Raw genomic sequence first — 18,541 nt, 5'->3', positions numbered from 1 at the left:
GCTTGCCTTCCTGTTTCTGCTACAGTGGCTCACTTGCTCCTCTTGAGGCACAAACAGGTATTGCGAGGCCAGGGTAATTACAGGCCAGGGCCAGCATATTACTGTAGTAGACATCTGGCAACACAGAGCAAAGGCAGCTATGACCCATCAAAACAGTTCACATTATATACCTGGTCTTACACATTTAGTTAGATGTACACATTTAGAAGTGTATACAAACAAGTACATTTATGTGACAATGGATTAAGTAAATTTATCTTACTTTTTTAAAAATATTATCTTAATTAAGATTTCTCCAGTGTTTTTTTTGTGTCATTTGTGTCAAACGTTACATTGTATTCATTGTGTTTCTGCTTCTCAGTCAGAGTGTCAAATTATTTGTGTTTATGTCTTCATTCCGCTGTGATACGGTAACTGGCTTTCATGTTAACTGGCTGGACTGTTTACTTTGCCTCTGGAGTTAACGTAACCGCCCCCTTCTTTTTCAGATGTGTTCAGCTGATGATTTAGCCTCCGATACCTGGCCGCAGATTCGTCTGTTTAACTGAAGTTCAAATAGAAATGTTTGTGATGCTCCACTTTGTTGTTTAATAAAGCGTTACCTCACGATGTGTTGGAAGTGTCAGGTTGTCTGTAGTAGGCTAGGCTACATGCACTGGACCATGAATATGCCACCAAATAAATAAAACTAAATAAACTCCGCGTGGGTCTCAAACCGCTACTAAACTAAACTGCTTGTATGATAACCTGGCATCTACCTGCTTGCACCACCAACCAGCTGACACTTTGCAGCGAAATTGGCCATATGTACTAGGCTTACTAGTAAAAGAGGTCACCTAGTAGCCTATGTTATTGTCTTTAGCAGATTAACACTACAGAATATGGTAACTTGCTACTGTGTTATCTAGTATCTATCATAAATACTACTAAATCTGAACATACTTGAACAAAACATTTATTTTAGTCATGATTATAAAATTACCTGTTGTATACAAATACCAACATAAGTAAATGAAGTCCTTAAATGGGGTCCTTAGAGCAAAACATCAAGTTGACTGACTGAAGATTAAGAGTTGTCTGTGAGCTGTTTGTGATTGTGCTGTTACATTCTACATCCAGCAGAGGGCGCTCTTTACTCTGTACTCTGCAGGTCAGTGGAGGCTCTGGCTCAGACCTCGGGCTCTTGCCCCAGAGGCAGAGGTGCATCCTATGAGTAAGTGTTTTCAGTCAAAATTAATATTTTTATAAGATAATGATGATGAAGAAACATAATGAAATAATGCTTATGCCTATGTGTACAGTAAATAACTCTATATGATAAAGCCTATTGATGGTCTATTTTACATTATTATGATATATTATTATACATCATAATGTGTTGATGATTGATCTTAATCCTTAATTCTGTAGTCTGTTTAAATTCGAAGAGGTCATGCTGCCTCATCATCAGTATTTGACATATCTTAAGTGATGCATGAGTGAGCAGGACATTTTTGTACAATGAGGAGGCTCCTTTTTTAAAAATCACCTGTCCTTGATTGTTCCTTACATTCCTTCTTCGTTTCCTTTACCAGATTAATTAGGAGGAGGGACATAAGGAAGGGAGGGAGGGAGAGAGGGAGGGAGAAAAGAAGGAAGAGAGGAAGGGAGGGAGGACAAATAGAGAAATGAGATGCACTCTCTGTTAGTGTCCACTTTGGTGTCCGCCTTGCGAAGTGGGTGGGTCTCTCTGATAATGCTCTAAACTGGTTTCAAACCTACATTACTGGCAGAGATTTTTATATCAGTCTAGGAGATCATGTATCTGAAAAACATGACTTGCCTTTTGGTGTGGCCCAGGGGAGCTGCCTTGGTCCCCTGCTATTTTCTCTATATATGCTTCCATTGGGAAACGTCATAAGTCAGCATAATGTAAACTTCCACAGCTACGCAGATGATACCCAATTGTATCTTTCTGTGGAGCCAACTAACCCAGATGGCCTTTGCTCCCTCACTGCATGCCTAACCTCCATTAATCAGTGGATGAGCAAAAACTTTTTGAAACTAAATGATGACAAAACAGAGGTACTTCTGGTTGGACCAAAACTAAAGCGAGATATTATTCTTAGTAATCTGGGGAACTTGGCACACCAGGTCAAACCAAAAGTAACAAGCCTCGGTGTCATCTTAGATGCAGAGTTAAGTTTTAAGCCCCATATCAGTAAAGTTACTCAGACAGCCTATTTCCACTTGAGAAACATTGCCAAAGTGCGGCCCTTTTTAACTCAACAAGATGCAGAAAAACTAATTCACGCCTTTATCACTAGCAGGTTAGACTACTGCAATGCACTTTTCACTGGTCTTTCCAAAAAACATCTAAAGAAATTGGCACTCATACAGAACTCTGCGGCTAGACTTTTAACTAAGACTAAGAAGAGAGAACACATCACCCCTGTGTTGGCTGAACTGCACTGGCTCCCTATTTCCTATAGAATTGATTTTAAGGTTATGTTAATTACTTACAAAGCTCTGAATGGCATAGCACCTTCATATATCTCTGAGCTTTTAATATCTTATCAACCACAAAGGAAACTTAGATCATCCAATTCTAATCTTTTAATCGTACCCAAAGTGCTCCACAAACAAAGTGGAGAAGCTGCGTTTATCTATTATGCCCCCAAACTATGGAACACCCTGCCTCTGTACATCAAGCAGGCGAGTTCAGTAAATATTTTTAAAAAAGATCTGAAAACATACCTGTACAGGAAAGCTTTTAGTTAACTCATCTTATCCTGTAGACTACATTTTCAGATTATTCTACATCTGCTACTATTGGAGGGCGCAGCCAGCCAGAAGCAGATGGGCTCCCCCTATTAAGTCAGGTTCTGCTCAAGGTTTCTTCCTGGAATATGGGAGTTTTTCCTTGCCACAGTTGCCATATGGCGTGCTTGTGGGGGGTAAGAGGGTTAAGGCTGCCAGTCTTATGACGTCATTTTCTATATTTTTGATATGTTGCTGAGTATAACATAAACAGCAAAGAAAAGTGATTGATAATGACTGACTGACTATTATTGTGTTACATGCTTCAAATGTAAAGCACTTTGAGCTGCATTCTGTGTATGAAAGGTGCTATACAAATAAAGCTTTATTATTATTATTATTATTATTATTACTTGTTTTGCTCCATAAAGGTCAAAGGGCTTTCGTGTCTGTGATGACGCATACAATACTATGTGTGACGGGTCCCTGTGAGGGACAATCTCTTCAATGAAAAAAAATCTACTGGAGCTGTTCATCTATACCATATATAGTATTTGAGTTCTCTTGAATGTATCATTATGCCCACAACCACTCTTGCTTCCTGTTTATGTTACTGAGACTCACCAGCGCCTCTTGAGGTACAAAGTGATATTATAAGATGTAGTGTAATGTAGTGTTTTAACATTTATCAGTTTAAAACCATGATTCTTTTTATTTGTAAATTCACATTGTAATTTATCAACAATTGTTATCAATTTATTGTATCAATTTATTTTGGACTTTTTTTGCATTTATTGTTCGGGAAATTGTTGTGGGCATTGAGCCCCTTGTGTGATACAGGACACAAAAGCCGATGCTTTCCTCTGTGTTGTTGTCACATTGCTGTTGCTATGGCTGTGTCTGCTCATCACAATGCCAAAGTGTATTTAATCTTGTTTTATTTTTCTTCACACTCTGTGTCCACTGTGGTCATTTGTCCCATGAGTAAAAATATCAAACCCTCTAAAGGTGTGATCAGCTGTCCATGAGATAAGAGTTCTGTGGTCTGTGTCCCAACAGCTAACAGAAAAGAAGCTGCTACTTCTGCATATTCATAGTTCTAGTGGAGTCAAGTATCAGAAAGAACACACACATGTATCATGTGGAATATGTGAGATCATATATCATATATCATATGTGGGATAGCTGAACTCATGCACACATTTTCTATAAGGTAGGCCTGTCTAGTCTCTCATGCTATCAAGCAAAGAACATATAAACAACATCATCCCTAAGGGGTATCAATGCTTAGTGCAACCAAAAACAAGAAGTAGCCTACACCAAAAACCATCATGACCTTAATCATGTCACCAGTGACGCCATGTTAATAAGGTCTATGTGTCCTGTCTGATTGAGCCTGAGTTATGCTTAGAGGTGCTCATGTTGCTCATTTCCTGTCAGCTCTAAACACGGCACACAGCACATCACGGTAAGACTCTCATAGTGCCCTCTCTCTCATTTAATACCTAAACATAGAAAGCAATATGTTTTCATAGTTCCTCGTGTTAGTAAGTGTGAAGCAATGTGCAATTGAAGAAATTCAGTTTTAAAACATGTCTGTTCTCGTAAGCCACATATTGGCATATGCAATCTCACACAACAACACAAACACACAAGTGCATGCACACACACACACACACGCGCGCGCGCACACACACACACAACCAGCTCAATGTTTTCCAGAAAGGAGAAGGTAAGGAAAACTAAGAGGTCAATGGCCTTTTTCTGATTGTGTGTATTGTACAGCCTCCATGCAACAGGACTTGGGATGAAGAAGGCTTCAGTTTCCCTCTCTCTGGGCCTGCTTCTAATGCTGGGCATCATCAAAGGTCATATCACTAGTTTTGTCTTTAAATATGAACCAAAAATAGAAAGACATATCCAAAGAAACATTTGTTCTAACGAAAGCATTATAATGCAATGTGTGTGAAAGGTTGACATTATGCACTGTGAAGTAGATAATGTTATGATGTAATTTCCTTTTCACTAGAATCTCTTTGAAAGCGCTTGTTTGCGTCACTGCCTTCTTGCATTTGTATGAAACATATTATGCTGAACAGTTATGATCATATTATGTTAAATGTATAATTTGTTATTTAGATCTCCTCTGTCAAGAAACTAAAGATTGGGTGATCATGAAAGATAAACATGTCTGTGTTTGGCCTGGATCTTCAGTGGTCATGTCCTGCTCTCTCAATCCACTTGCTGGTCACAAGGTGACTGACATCTTCTGGGTGATTAACTCAAAAGTGGGTGATGAACCCCCTGATCTCTATGGCAACCCATCTTACACAGGCCGTGTTCAGTACTACTGGGATAAGCACAACAATAAGAACAACTGCACATTAAAACTCACTGGAGTGAAGGGGACAGACAGTGGTGTATATAAAGTGAGAATTATAACTAGGAAAAGCAAATGGCTAAGTGATGCTTTTCTAAAACTGACAGTTACAGGTGAGTCTTATCATTTAACAATGTGCTTATTTAAACTGCCTCACAAAAATATCACCAACATAATTCCCAATCATTTACATTTCACTCTGTAACTCCACTTTGATCCACTTAGAACTTGCTGTGCAGGTTCGTAAACCAGTGGTTGAGGGTGGGGAGGTGAAGCTGAGCTGCACAACCACCAATGTCATCTGTAGTTTGAAAGGCGACAATGTGATATGGAGAAAGAATGGACAGATATTACCCAATAAACAAACAAAGCTTCTCCTCAAGCCAGTCAGAGCTGAACATGAGGGAGAATATTCCTGTGCTCTAAAGGGCCATGAGGGACATCCATCTACACCAGTGAAGCTGAATGTCATGTGTGAGTAACTTCATAATCACAGTTTTGCTGTATACTGACGTTTGCTACTCATGCCCCTATTACTTAATTTAAACTAAAATTCTAATCCCATTTCTCCAGTCCCACCAAAGAACATCTCAGATCATATTAATCAGATGAGTCTATTAATTTCAATATCTCGTTCAATATCTCCAGTCTCTCCAAAGAACATCTCACTCTTTGTCAGGCCTGATGCGAACCTAACCAACGGGGAGTCAGTGACTCTGACCTGCAGTAGTGATGCCAACCCACCTGTGGAGAGCTACACCTGGTTTAAGATGGATGAGTCCACTGCAGTAGGATCAGGACAGCAGTACAGCATCACTAACATCAGGTCTGTGGATGGAGGACAGTACTACTGTGAGGCCAGGAATAAATATGGAGCTGAGAAATCATCTGCTGTGTCCATCACAGTTACAGGTAAATCTTCTCTCTCTCTCTCTCTCTCTCTCTCTCTCTCTCTCTCTCTCTCTCTCAGGTGTCTGTTTGTGTTTGTGTGTGCATTCCTGATCTGTTTGTCCCTCACAGGAGCCCGTAGTCCTGTATTGTATGTGGTAGCAGGAGTCTCAGTATGTGGAGCTGCAGGTCTGATCTGTGTGCTCGTCTGGATCAGGTCAGTACTGATTACTCTCACTTTGCCATTTTATTCAGTGAAATCTCTTCACAAGGTGAGTATAAGCTAACCATAATTAGTACCAATCAAGGGACAAAACCATAAAGTTAACTTCAGTGACTTCATCTATTACCTAAGAATTAGATAATCATAATCTGTTATGTTGGCGTTAGGGTTGTCACAATAAACATTAGACTACATGAGAAACTGTGGAAAGGTAGTAAACAGTTGTCTGTAACCATGGACAGGGGTGCCTTAATACCACCTGAGGCCCCTTGGGCTATATGTTTTTAAGCCCCCCCCAAACCGCAAATATTAATTATGATTAAATGATACCCGGCCCGCGATCTGACCCGCCTACTTCCGTAACGTACCCTACATGGAGACATATCTCACGTTAACAATGGAGAAAATATAACATAGGCTATTATTTGTACGAATGTGTTAGCACAAACTTAGCTTTTGGTGAACGGAGATGCGGATCACTAATTCATTTCTTTGCGCAACAGCCCATGTTCTGCCTTCACTTCAGTGAGACAAGTGAAATACATATTTTAAAGCAGTTTGATTGCCAGGCTATTTGCTACGATATTTACCTGCTATGCCTTCTGTTTTCATGGACAGTTACAGTAATCCACGTCCTTCGTTTATCATTGCTTCAATCCTACCCACGTTATCTCCAGAGTTTGTTTGTCAGTCCGTTTCAGTCTCTCCTCTAGCTCCTCTACACACCCGTTGGGATTTATTAAGTTTTGTTACATTTTGTTACACTTTAGAAAAGAAGACAAAGGGGGCCTCTGCAAGGATGTCATTGTAGAGCAGTGTGATGTGCTCAATTAGGCTAGTTCCAGAGTAGGCTAATGACGCCGCGAATACGGACACGGCCGTTTATTATTATTGATAATCATTATTATTATTAGGAGGCCCCTCATTGGTCGCGGCCCCTGGGCTGAAGCCCAGGTAAGCCCCTGCATTAAGGCGCCAGTGCCCATCGATACCACTCAAAGCCTACAAGGGGCTTGAGGCAAGTGACTTAATGTAGTACGTTTTAGCAAATTATTTAGCAAATTATTAACAATTCATATTGCTGTGCCATCCAAACCAATGTGTCTTCATCGAATGCACTTCTCAGTGTGTGTCTGTGTGTGTGTGTGTGTGTGTGTGTGTGTGTGTGTGTGTGGTTATTTTCCCACAGGGGGAAGCAAAGTACCTCCAGCTGTGGCTGTGGGAAGAACAAGAACAGAAGAACAGACATGAACATGCAGGTGAATTTGTGACCGTGTGTGTGTGTGTGGGGGGGGGGGGGGTCACTTCAGACTGTATGTTTGGACACTGCAGTTCAGCTGGGGGTCATATTGGGTTAGATACACATGGCATTTGCATGCTGATAAACATGCTAATCTATCATTAGTAGTGCCCCTAGAATTAAAATCAAAAGGCCATTTCACCCGAAAACGACAACGCAGACAAACTTAAAAGTGGCGGTTTGGGCGTAGTTATGCTTTTAAAGGGTTTGACTCGGGTACATTCACAAAAACACCCGGATGCATTTGGGCGTAGTTATGCTTTTAAAGGGTTTGACTCGGGTACATTCACAAAAACACCCGGATGCATTTGGGCGTAGTTATGCTTTTAAAGGGTTTGACTCGGGTACATTCACAAAAACACCCGGATGCATTTGGGCGTAGTTATGCTTTTAAAGGGTTTGACTCGGGTACATTCACAAAAACACCCCTAGGATGCATTTTGGCGAGAGTTACACTTTAATTGACTATGTAAATAGTGTATCATTGGAGAGTATCTCTTTCTGTCTTTGTTTTAGGATGATGTGGACTATGAGAATGATCCTCAGACAGGACACACTGATGCCATCCAGATGAGACCAGTCCAGACCCTGAACCCCAACACCACCCAACCTGATGCAGTCTACCAGAGTCTGAACCCCAACACCACCCAACCTGATGCAGTCTACCAGAGTCTGAACCCCAACACCACCCAACCTGATCCAATCTACCAGACCCTGAACCCCAACACCACCCAACCTGATCCAATCTACCAGACCCTGAACCCCAACACCACCCAACCTGATGCAGTCTACCAGAGTCTGAACCCCAACACCACCCAACCTGATGCAGTCTACCAGAGTCTGAACCCCAACACCACCCAACCTGATCCAATCTACCAGACCCTGAACCCCAACACCACCCAACCTGATCCAATCTACCAGAGTCTGAACCCCAACACCACCCAACCTGATGCAGTCTACCAGAGTCTGAACCCCAACACCACCCAACCTGATCCAGTCTACCAGACCCTGAACCCCAACACCAACCAACCTGATCCAGTCTACCAGAGTCTGAACCCCAACACCACCAACCTGATGCAGTTTACCAGAGTCTGAACCCCAACATCACCCAACCTGATGCAGTTTAACCATAGGCGTGCATAAATAGACACTAGGTGGTGCTAAAGCACTAAGTTTGCCCTTTATCAACGAAAATGCCCTTTTGAAACTTGTTTTTTTTTTTTTTTAATTATTAATATTATTAAGATTTTACTGAGGTTGGTTTTGAAATGATCTTTTGAAAACCTGAGCCTTTAAAAACGACTGAAACAATGCCCCGAAATGAGCCACCTTCTTGCGCACACCCGACCAGCCTATCTCTCTTCCTTTGTCACGTGAACTCGCGCGGTCGCGCGCAAGGCACGCCAGATGCGCAGCACCATAGCAGTTCAGTAAGCGTCTTCAGATAGCAGGCATGGTTCGCTGACAGGCTGCTTCTCCCGTGCCCCATCAGCCAGGTAACATACAGATCAAGCAAAATCTTACAGTTTGCCCTCTAAGCTCAACATGTAATAATTTTGTTGTGCAGTAAAATGTCTCATTCAGCACCAAACAAGCATTTTTACCGACTGGTCACCTGATAAACTAGTTAGATAAAGCTAGATAAAGTTTTACGCTGTAGCCCAAATCAATGACAGATAACGTGACGACCACATACAAATAATTTCGGTAGATTTTGCAAATTTATGTGTTAAGAAGAACGTTTTCTGTTGTATATGTTTTGTTAGGCAACATGTACTAACACATTTATTTGTGACAGAAGAAACGGGAAGTTCCTCATTACCTGTGAAAAATGCCCATCTGCATTCATGTAATGACAACAGTCAGTAGCTCACTACAACTCATTCTCATACTTTTTGGTCTCTTTATGTCTTACAGATCAAGTAAAATCGTACAGTTTGCCCTCTAAGCCCAACGTGTAATCATTTTGTTGTGCAGTAAAATCTCTCATACAGCATCAAACAACTAAGCATTTTTAGCCGACTGGTCACCTGATAAAGTTTTACGCTGTAGCCCAAGTCAATGACAGATAACGTGAGGACGACCACATAGGCTACACATAATTTCGGTAGAGTTTGCAATTGCAAATCTATGTGTTAAGATGAACGTTTTCTGTTGTATAGGTTTTGTTAGGCAACATAAATTAACACATTTTGGTCTCTTTATTGTCTTAATTGTATATTGATTTACTAATTGCAGCACAAGTCAAATTTCATTCAACATGTGCATGTGATTTTATATATTTAGAATTTTTTATATAATTAAGTGTTCCACGTGCACTAAAAAGTGCCCCCCCCCCCTCCTGAGCACCTGCCCCCTAAAATGTCTGTGCACACCACTGAGTTTAACAGAGCCTGAACCCCAACACCACCCAACCTGATGCAGTGTACCAGAGACTGAACCCCAACACTGTGGATTGTGATGGAGTTTACCAAAGTCTGAATAAACTCCCAACCTGTGTGAATTTACTTTTTTCATTTGTTTTGCCCTTAATAACTATTGTCTCAAATTTTATTTCATGGTGAATTATTTCTGTCTGATATGTCATTGTATTCATATTCCGAGGGGTTACTCTGCGGTCTTCATTGAAGAGCTGTATACCACATCTTGCATATTATATTATTACTTCGTCATTTTACACATTTGTGTATTATGTGCATTAGCTTGACACCATGTTTGCAAAGATTGTTGCTTTTTAATATGAGATAGAAAGTCTGATCTAATTTTCATAAAGGATTTTTCAAAAATATGTTACTGACATTTTTGTTATTTGTTTTGTGCACCATGTTGTTGCAGTGAGCTGTATGCCCTAGCTGTTCTCAACATGTATGTGCTATTTTAGAGTTCTGTGCAAGTGTTTGGGTTTGATAAGTCTCAGAATAAGCTTGAATAAAAAACTTTTAAACTCACAAAGCATTACAGCGATCTGTTCTTTATTTATTTATAGCCATCAGCCATATATTAGTGTCTAGGATGAAGCGTATACTACTGTTCATGAGGTCCTTTTGAGGGACATGTTCAACTCAAGAATCCTAAAGGTTTTTGTAAGTGGGTTGTATGTGAGTTATCTTGAACGTCTCACTATACCCATGACGTCACTCTTGCTTGCCTTCCTGTTTGTGCTACAGTGACTCACTAGCTCCTCTTGAGGTACAGACTGGTATTGCGAGGCCAGGGTCATTACAGGCCAGGGTCAGCATGTTTTACTGCAGTAGACATCTGGCAACACAGAGCAAAGGCAGCTATGACTCATCAAATCAGTTACTCATTCACACTATATACCTGGTCTTACACATTTAGTTAGATGTACACAATTAGAGATGTAAACTAAAATTCCTCTCTGTACCTTTAAGCCAGATGAACTCTATTATAGCTCTTCCCACTTCCCTACACTTCTGCCATTTCTGTGATATCATCTTGCAGACATTTGGTGCACTACAAAAAATGATATCTAACCAAGTGTTAATTTTATATGAAGATATCTAGTTTGTATTGTGTTTAGTATAAAATACTTACCTTGAACTTTCTTGTAAGATTATTTGACTCAAAATAAATTGAAATATTCTTAAATTAAGATATAAAAACAAGTAAATGTATCTGCCAATGGATTAAGTAAATTTATCTTTTTTTTTAAATCTTAATTGCATTGCATTTGTTGTGTTTTTCTTCTTCTCAGTCACAGTGTCAAATTGTTGGTGTTTATTTCTTCATTCCGGAAATCTATTCATACTATGTGTGAAGTCAACTGCCAACTGCATCTTTAGAAAAAAAACTTGTATTTTTATCTGTCGTGAGTAGGGTTGACAGAAAGGAACCTGCTGCCTCTGCTCTGGGAAGTTGCAATGCTAACAGAATGATGACAACAAAAAGTTGTGTATATAGGAAACTGATAGTCTGTCAATCTCATTAAGTTATCATCCCAGCAGAGAGGAACCCGCTGTTTCTGCTCTGTGAAGTTACAGTGTCGTGAGAAGGAGCATGTTAGACTGGGCTCTTTACCCCTCTGTGTGAGTTGACCACAAGCGCCTGAATGTTTAACAGCTCAGAGCTGGATGTGCTGCACATTTTACGAGGTAAGACTTTTATAACGCTTCTTTGTTTATGAGGTAAGACATGTATAGAGTGCTACTTTGCTAACGAGGTAAGACTCTTATAGTGCTTCTTGTTTATGAGGTAAGACATTTATAGAGTGCTATAAGACTCTCATAGGGGGCTACTCTTTGAGCTAATTTGTTTTTAATGCTGCAAAGATTATGTAGTAAGAACAGTCAGTGTCACTGACTCAGTGACACCAATATTTAATAAGTAATGTTTATATACTCCATTCTCAAACAAGAGTCAAGGTCACTTTACAAAAATCAACTTACTAATTGCCATGTTGTACAGTGCAATTCAGCAGAAATTATTTGGGTAATGTGTAGTGTTTTATATAAACATCTAGAGTAATATGATGCAAATTGGCTTTTTAGTGTTTCATGGAAACCGTGTCACAGTAAATGAGTTCTTGAGAACTTCCTCATCTGAGGGCTGAGCCCTCTGAGTGGGTGTAGTGTGATATTGGGTGTTGCCTATACATATTTTGCCCAGTTTATGAAATTAGGACTAATTTGGACATGTTGATATATAAATGCATTGCTTTGACCAAAACGGTGTTAAACTAAAACTGTGAAGGCCCTGCTATCACTTTATTCTTTTTAAATTGTTCCTCAACAGTGTCTAGAGGTGGGGTCAGCTGCTTATGAAAAAAGAGTTCAGGACAATTGAGCACTTTTGAAATGCAGTAACTGAAATCATAAACAAATGTGTCATGTAATTCTGTCAGTTTTCTGTCACAGCTGATTTCTTTTTATCTCTCTTCAAAATTACACTGATGATAAAGGTAAAAAAGGAACATGTAGTTTGCATGTCCTGTGTTTGAATTTTAAGCTTCACATATGTGTTCTTTCATTTCTGTCAAATGTCCTGTGTGTGTGTGTGTGTGTGTGTGTGTGCGTGTGTGTGTGACAGAGAAAGAGACAGAGAAAGAGAGAGATTTGCATCAGACACAATTTCCTGCATGCAATAAAATCCTCCATCCTCCAGCACAAATGTTTTATTCAGTGTTACTGCAGCACAAAAAGAAGAAGCTGCACATGACTGGCCCTATGGGTCTGTTCCTGTACTGTAACTGGAGTGAATGTCCTGCTGCTGCTTAGAATATGTTTACAGTATACTTAGAAATGCACAGTCATTTACAACAAAAATGAACAAATAATAATGATCTTTCTCCAATATCACCGTTGACAGAGAGCAGGCTTCTGTGTGGAATTTACTGAGATGATGATCAAAACGTTCCCTTCTCCCGGCGTGACTTTCCTCCTCCTCATAGTCATCCTCCAAGGTTAGCAGTAGCCTCATGTTAGTGTTATTGTGTATAGGTGGCATCACTTACACATAACATAATTTTGAGATGTCACTTCCTTTTCTTTTAAAGGAGGAGTTTGGTGTGATATTGACCTAAAGTGTGTTGAAACATGATACCGAGTGTGAACTTTTGTCTCATAGCTCATCTCGGCTTGTCCCTTGCAATCCGAAATCTGGCACTAGTTAGCCGATGCTACCAACAGGTTTTCAATGGGGGTGCCTCGGGCATTGGCCTAGCCATGCAAATAAATCACTGTTTTACACTATTTACGAGGCTCAAAGTAGCTCCACACTTCATTGGTAGACTTCTGAGGGCCCTGACATTTAAAACGAGACATTGAGAACTTTGAAAAAACACTGTTAGTTTATTTACAAGACAATTTATACAGACAGTACCTTAAGGACCTTCACGCCACCATCTTGAATTTAGTCACGATAAGTCGAGCGACGAGTAAGAATTGACAGGTATGATAAGGGATCAGATTCCAAAAATAATTCAGTGGAAATGCACGGATTCCAGTTGCTGCTGTAAAACAGTGATTTATTTGCATGGCTAGCCCGATGCCCGAGGCACCCCCATTGAAAATCTGTTGGTAGCATCGGCTAACTATAGCACCAGATTTCGGAGTGCAGGGGACAAGCCGAGATGAGCTATGAGACAAAAGTTCACACTCAATATCATGTTTCAACACACTTTAGGTCAATATCACACGGAACTTCTCCTTTAAATTGAAACTAGTCTTTGAGTTTGTATATCTTGTTTCATGAGAGATAACACAGACATTCACAGCAGTAAATGGGCATTTTTCTTACAGATGTCAATAACAGTGGTGCAGAAGACGACTGGGTGACCCTCCCGGATCAGAACATCTGTGCTGTAAGAGGATCATCAGTGGTCATGCCCTGCTCATTCACTCATCCATCAGGTTTCACTGCCACTAAAGTGTTCTGGCTGACTGTCAGTCAGTGGACAAATGAAGCCCCTGATCTGAAGTCTAATGGGTCTTACAAGGGCCGTGTGCAGTATTTATGGAAAAATGACACCAACTGTGCCCTGCAACTGAACGGAGTGAAAAAGAAGGACAGCACAAATTATTATGCAAGGATTGTGACAAATGATGAAAAACAGAAATGGCTAAGCAAATCTGCAGTTCAGTTGTCAGTTACAGGTATGTCTCACAGTAATTGTGTATGACAACACACCAACACATTTATTTGCTTTGCCTGTGTGTGATGAATATTTATCTTGTCATTATTTCCATCATTTCTAATGTGTTATTTGTTTACTTGTATCTCACTTTTCCTCACAGAACTCAGGATTAAGGAGTCAGGAGTCAGGATCAATAAATCAGAGGTGATTGAGGGAGGTCAAGTGCAGCTGAACTGTAGCACCACCTGCAGGCCAAATGGAAATCACATAGTGATATGGAGAAAGAATGGACAAGATGTACCCACTGAACAAACAGCCAACAGTGAACTGAAGCTACTGAATGTCAGTGTTGATGATGGTGGCAACTATTCCTGTGCACTGAAAGACCACACAGGACTTCCTTCTACACCAGTGGAGATAACTGTCATGTGTGAGTTTGAAGAAAGCCACTCATCAGTCAGAATACAGTACTGTAGCTCAGTATTAAATGATACTAAACAAAGAGACATATTGCTCACAGGGAGTTATTGTTGTTAGTGTTTGTTCTTATGTCCCTGTTGTCCCTGATGGAATGCTCTGTGATCATATTAATCAGATGAGTCTATTAATTTCAATATCTCATTCAATATCTCCAGTCTCTCCAAAGAACACCTCAGTCTCTATTCCTACTGATGTGATGATTACCAAGGGCAGTTCAGTGATTATGACTTGCAGCAGTGATGCCATCCCACCAGTGGAGAACTACACCTGGTTTAAGGTGGATGAGTCCACTCCAGTAGGATCAGGACAGCAGTACAGCATCACTAACATCAGCTCTGAGGATGGAGGACAGTACTACTGTGAGGCCAGGAATAAATATGGAGCTGAGAACTCTACTGCTGTGTTAATCACAGTCACAGGTATGGATATTTCTCTCACTTTCTCTCTCTCTCTCTCTCTCTCTCTCTCTCTCTCTCTCTCTCTCTTTCATCCCAGTATATCATTCTGTGATGCGTTTGTCTTCTGGATGTTTATTATCTCTCCTGCTCTCTGAACTGTGTGTGTGTGTGTGTGTGTGTGTGTGTGCGTGCATGTTCTGTTCTGTTCTCTTTGTAGTACCCCATACCCCAGTACCCCGTAGGCCTGTCATGTACATAGTAGCAGGAGTCTCAGTCTGTGGAGCTGCAGGTCTGATCTGTTTGCTGGTCTGGATCAGGTCAGTACTGATCCCCAATGAGTTTAACTCTCACAACTACACTATGACACTGAGTACTGATCCCCAATGAGTTTAACTCTCACTACTACACACTCTCACTACTACTGTAACTCTCATTACTGATAGACACCATAGGGGCCAGTGTTTCTCTTTATTTAGGGTGCATTCACACTAGACCGTTTGGTCCAAACCCGAGCTCGTTTGGACCAATGGTTCGGTGATTTTTTTTTTAACGTGAACACAGTCTATAGAACCCATATGCGGACCTGGGTCCGGACCAGGCGCTGCTAGAAATCGGGGGGCTGGGGTACGGTTTGTTAGAACTCTGGTGCAATACAAATGCTATCTGTTCCAAAACCAGGAAATATACTGCTGTTTTGTGACGTTGCGAAGCGATATTGGTAAAAAGAAGCTAGTGGGTCAGGGCTAGGGAGGAGTAATCACACTCGGGTACGGTCCAGTTAACCGGAGCCAGTGTGAATGCACCCTTAGTTTACACTGAGCCACAGATAACTTTCACTTTCATCTTGATTTAACTTTGATCACATTTCCATTTGGTACATTAGCAGGACCAGGAAGAGGAGGAGAGAACACAACAAAGAGGTGAGATGACTTTTCCTTTAACTTCTCATTTGTAATGAAGAAAATCATCTTAGTGTATTGAAGAGATGCTGGTGATTTCAGGATGATAGGTTCTGTTTTCCTTTATTTTCAGAGGTCTGCTGGTCCCCCCAGTGCTGAGGCTGCAGGAGGAGCAGATGATGATGGTCACTACCCCAACATCAACCCCAACGACTTCAGACAGACTACAGGAGCTCAGGAGGATGACGTCCAGTATGCCAGTGTCCTGCCCAAATGCTCCAGACAGACTGCAGGAGCTCAGGGGGACGATGTCCAGTATGCCAGTGTCCAGTTCAAAAAGGCCGGAGCTGCACAGGGGTGAGTCTGAGACTAAGATCAGAAGACCTTTTATTTATGTGAGCATATCAGTTGGTTTGTTTGGTTTGGTTGGTTTGGTTTGCAATGGCTTAGTTTTAGATTCATTATTGAATGTATAATAAGAGGGAGATAGATAGATAGATAAATAGATAGATAGATAGATAGATAGATAGATGCATACATACATACATACTTTCAGTCATATACTGTATGCATACATACATATATACGTTCAAACATAGGTGTATAGATAGTCATCTTATGATCATACTTCCATGTTCTTCCATCTCCCTGCAGTGCTCCTGACCATCCAGAGGGGGAGCTGTCTGTGATCTACAGCAGTGTTAAAACTAAATCCTAAAATTAACCCAGTTGGCAATCTTGGAGAGAAGAAAAACATTAATTTATGCACATTTAAGACATGTTTGAAGGAGGTACATTTCCCATTTATTTTTGATTATGAAGGTCATTCTCATTAGGATTATATATTTACTAAATAGACAGATCTATTCCTAGCCGTTTTACAATCAATATTAAGAAAACTTAAACAAGTCCATTTTGAAAGATTTATTATACTAATATCTAATATACTTCTATTTATTTTGGTATGGTCTGATAAAGGCAACACTGCTGAAATGCACAGTATATAGCAATGTCAAAATAAGAGCCATGTGAGATTAAAGGCTTTTTGAACATGTAACCCCCCCCACACGAGAGCTTCACACATTTTTCAAAAATGTGTTATGCTTTCAAAATTGTTTTCCAAGAGGTAAAAACATTATATATAGTTTTGCCCAGAGTTGCTAGTTTCATTGCAGACTTTTCCAAAGTCACAGCAACCATCGGAGTCATCACAGCACAGTAGCCTACAGTACATTGCATTTTTTGTTGCCCCCCCCACCCCACACACACACACACACACACATACACACACGCACACTCACTCACATTCTCACATGGCTGTATAGCGTGTACACACACATCATACATTTTTTTAAAAATATATTATTTACACTGCCCAAGTACCTTGTTTGATTGTTACATATTCACTGCAAGTCAAATGTAAATGTGTTTGACAAGTTTGGGTTTTGCATGCATTTGCCTCACATAGCTTTTGGTTTATTGTAGCACAGTTGTTTCATTTTAATAGATGACACATTATAATATCATTTCAATCAGACATTTATACAAATAATTTCTAATTTGTTTATAAGCACCTTTAAACATCGTCATATAGTGTACCATTGCTGTCGTTTCCCATGTAACTTCATTGACCACAATGCAATATTCCCACTGTTCTAATCGAGTTTTTTTATGTTAGACCAATCAAATGTTTTGCGTTTATTTGAATTGTATAAACAACCAATGATTATGTGTTATTTTATTCTGCCCGCGAACTTGCGGGGAACATGAACATTCCATCTCCTCAGTGAGGAGAAGGCTCGTCAGTCCCAGTTTGCCCGGAGAAAAGAGAAGTCACTGTTTCTCCTGCTCTGCCTGTCAGTGCTGTTTCGTGGAGACTTAGCAGTGCTTTTATCGCACTGCATTTAGTGGTGCAGTTACTGTTTAGTGTTACTGGTTGTTAGCTACTAGCTACTCTAGCTCTTGCTGCAGCTTTTCTTCGGAGATTAACTCGATTATACCTCCGGTGCTGGGCCCACCGGAGCTACCCAACCTCTGAAAGATGACTTACCTCCGGTGCTGGGCCCAACGGAGCTACACCTCCCGACTGCTTTACCGCCGCCCGCCGGTGCTGAGCCCACTGGAGGACCAACTGCCCTACTACTGCTGGTGTCGTTGGCTACCTCGGCTAGCTCAAGGCTGCCGCTTGCCTCCCGTCTACGCTGGGACAACGGTCATCAGCTCATTGACTGAGTGGAGTGAAACAGTCCGTTCGTGTGTACACTTACACTGACACACACACTCGGTCTCCGCCACGAGCGACCGACGAGTCGGACGAGCATTGTAGCGGTTGCTACCCTGCCTTCAGCTCATAGAGCTGACTTCAGTGCATTAAGCTCCAACGGCCAGCGCTTGGGGGTTTATATCTGCTCATTGTATATTGTCTCCACATGATTGTTTTCTCTGTGTTAATGTTGTTGTTTACACAATGAATTATTGTCTGTGTATATATTGTTGTTGTTTTTTCCACATGGGTGTTTAGCCTAAGCTAACAGGGTGACTAGAATGTTAACGTTCAGCTGTAGGTTCTCTTCAGAGTGAGTTGTCTGCTTGTCAGGGTTCTGTATCACTTTTACTTCTTATTGAAGCTCTTTATTAAATAA

At 40.7% G+C, this 18,541-nt stretch overlaps 2 protein-coding genes across 2 annotated transcripts; both read left to right on the top strand.

Moving 5' to 3' along the window:
• Positions 1-4,409: 4,409 nt before the first annotated feature.
• LOC121718502 (B-cell receptor CD22-like) lies at positions 4,410-8,625 on the top strand. Its single transcript, XM_042103514.1, has 7 exons — positions 4,410-4,607; positions 4,879-5,232; positions 5,345-5,593; positions 5,768-6,031; positions 6,140-6,224; positions 7,420-7,489; positions 8,047-8,625. Exons 1-7 carry the CDS (start codon positions 4,547-4,549, stop codon positions 8,623-8,625), a joined length of 1,662 nt encoding a protein of 553 aa, XP_041959448.1. The 5' UTR covers positions 4,410-4,546.
• Positions 8,626-11,504: 2,879 nt separating this feature from the next.
• Positions 11,505-17,236, top strand: LOC121719485 (B-cell receptor CD22-like). The gene is made up of 9 exons (XM_042105179.1): positions 11,505-11,576; positions 12,856-12,949; positions 13,788-14,141; positions 14,283-14,552; positions 14,758-15,021; positions 15,233-15,317; positions 15,884-15,920; positions 16,033-16,256; positions 16,554-17,236. Exons 2-9 carry the CDS (start codon positions 12,886-12,888, stop codon positions 16,615-16,617), a joined length of 1,362 nt encoding a protein of 453 aa, XP_041961113.1. The 5' UTR covers positions 11,505-11,576; positions 12,856-12,885; the 3' UTR covers positions 16,618-17,236.
• Positions 17,237-18,541: the final 1,305 nt, after the last annotated feature.

The sequence above is a fragment of the Alosa sapidissima genome, chromosome 9 (assembly GCF_018492685.1).
Source record: "Alosa sapidissima isolate fAloSap1 chromosome 9, fAloSap1.pri, whole genome shotgun sequence".
Taxonomy (NCBI): domain Eukaryota; kingdom Metazoa; phylum Chordata; class Actinopteri; order Clupeiformes; family Clupeidae; genus Alosa; species Alosa sapidissima.
This window is presented reverse-complemented; position numbering and strand designations above follow the sequence as displayed.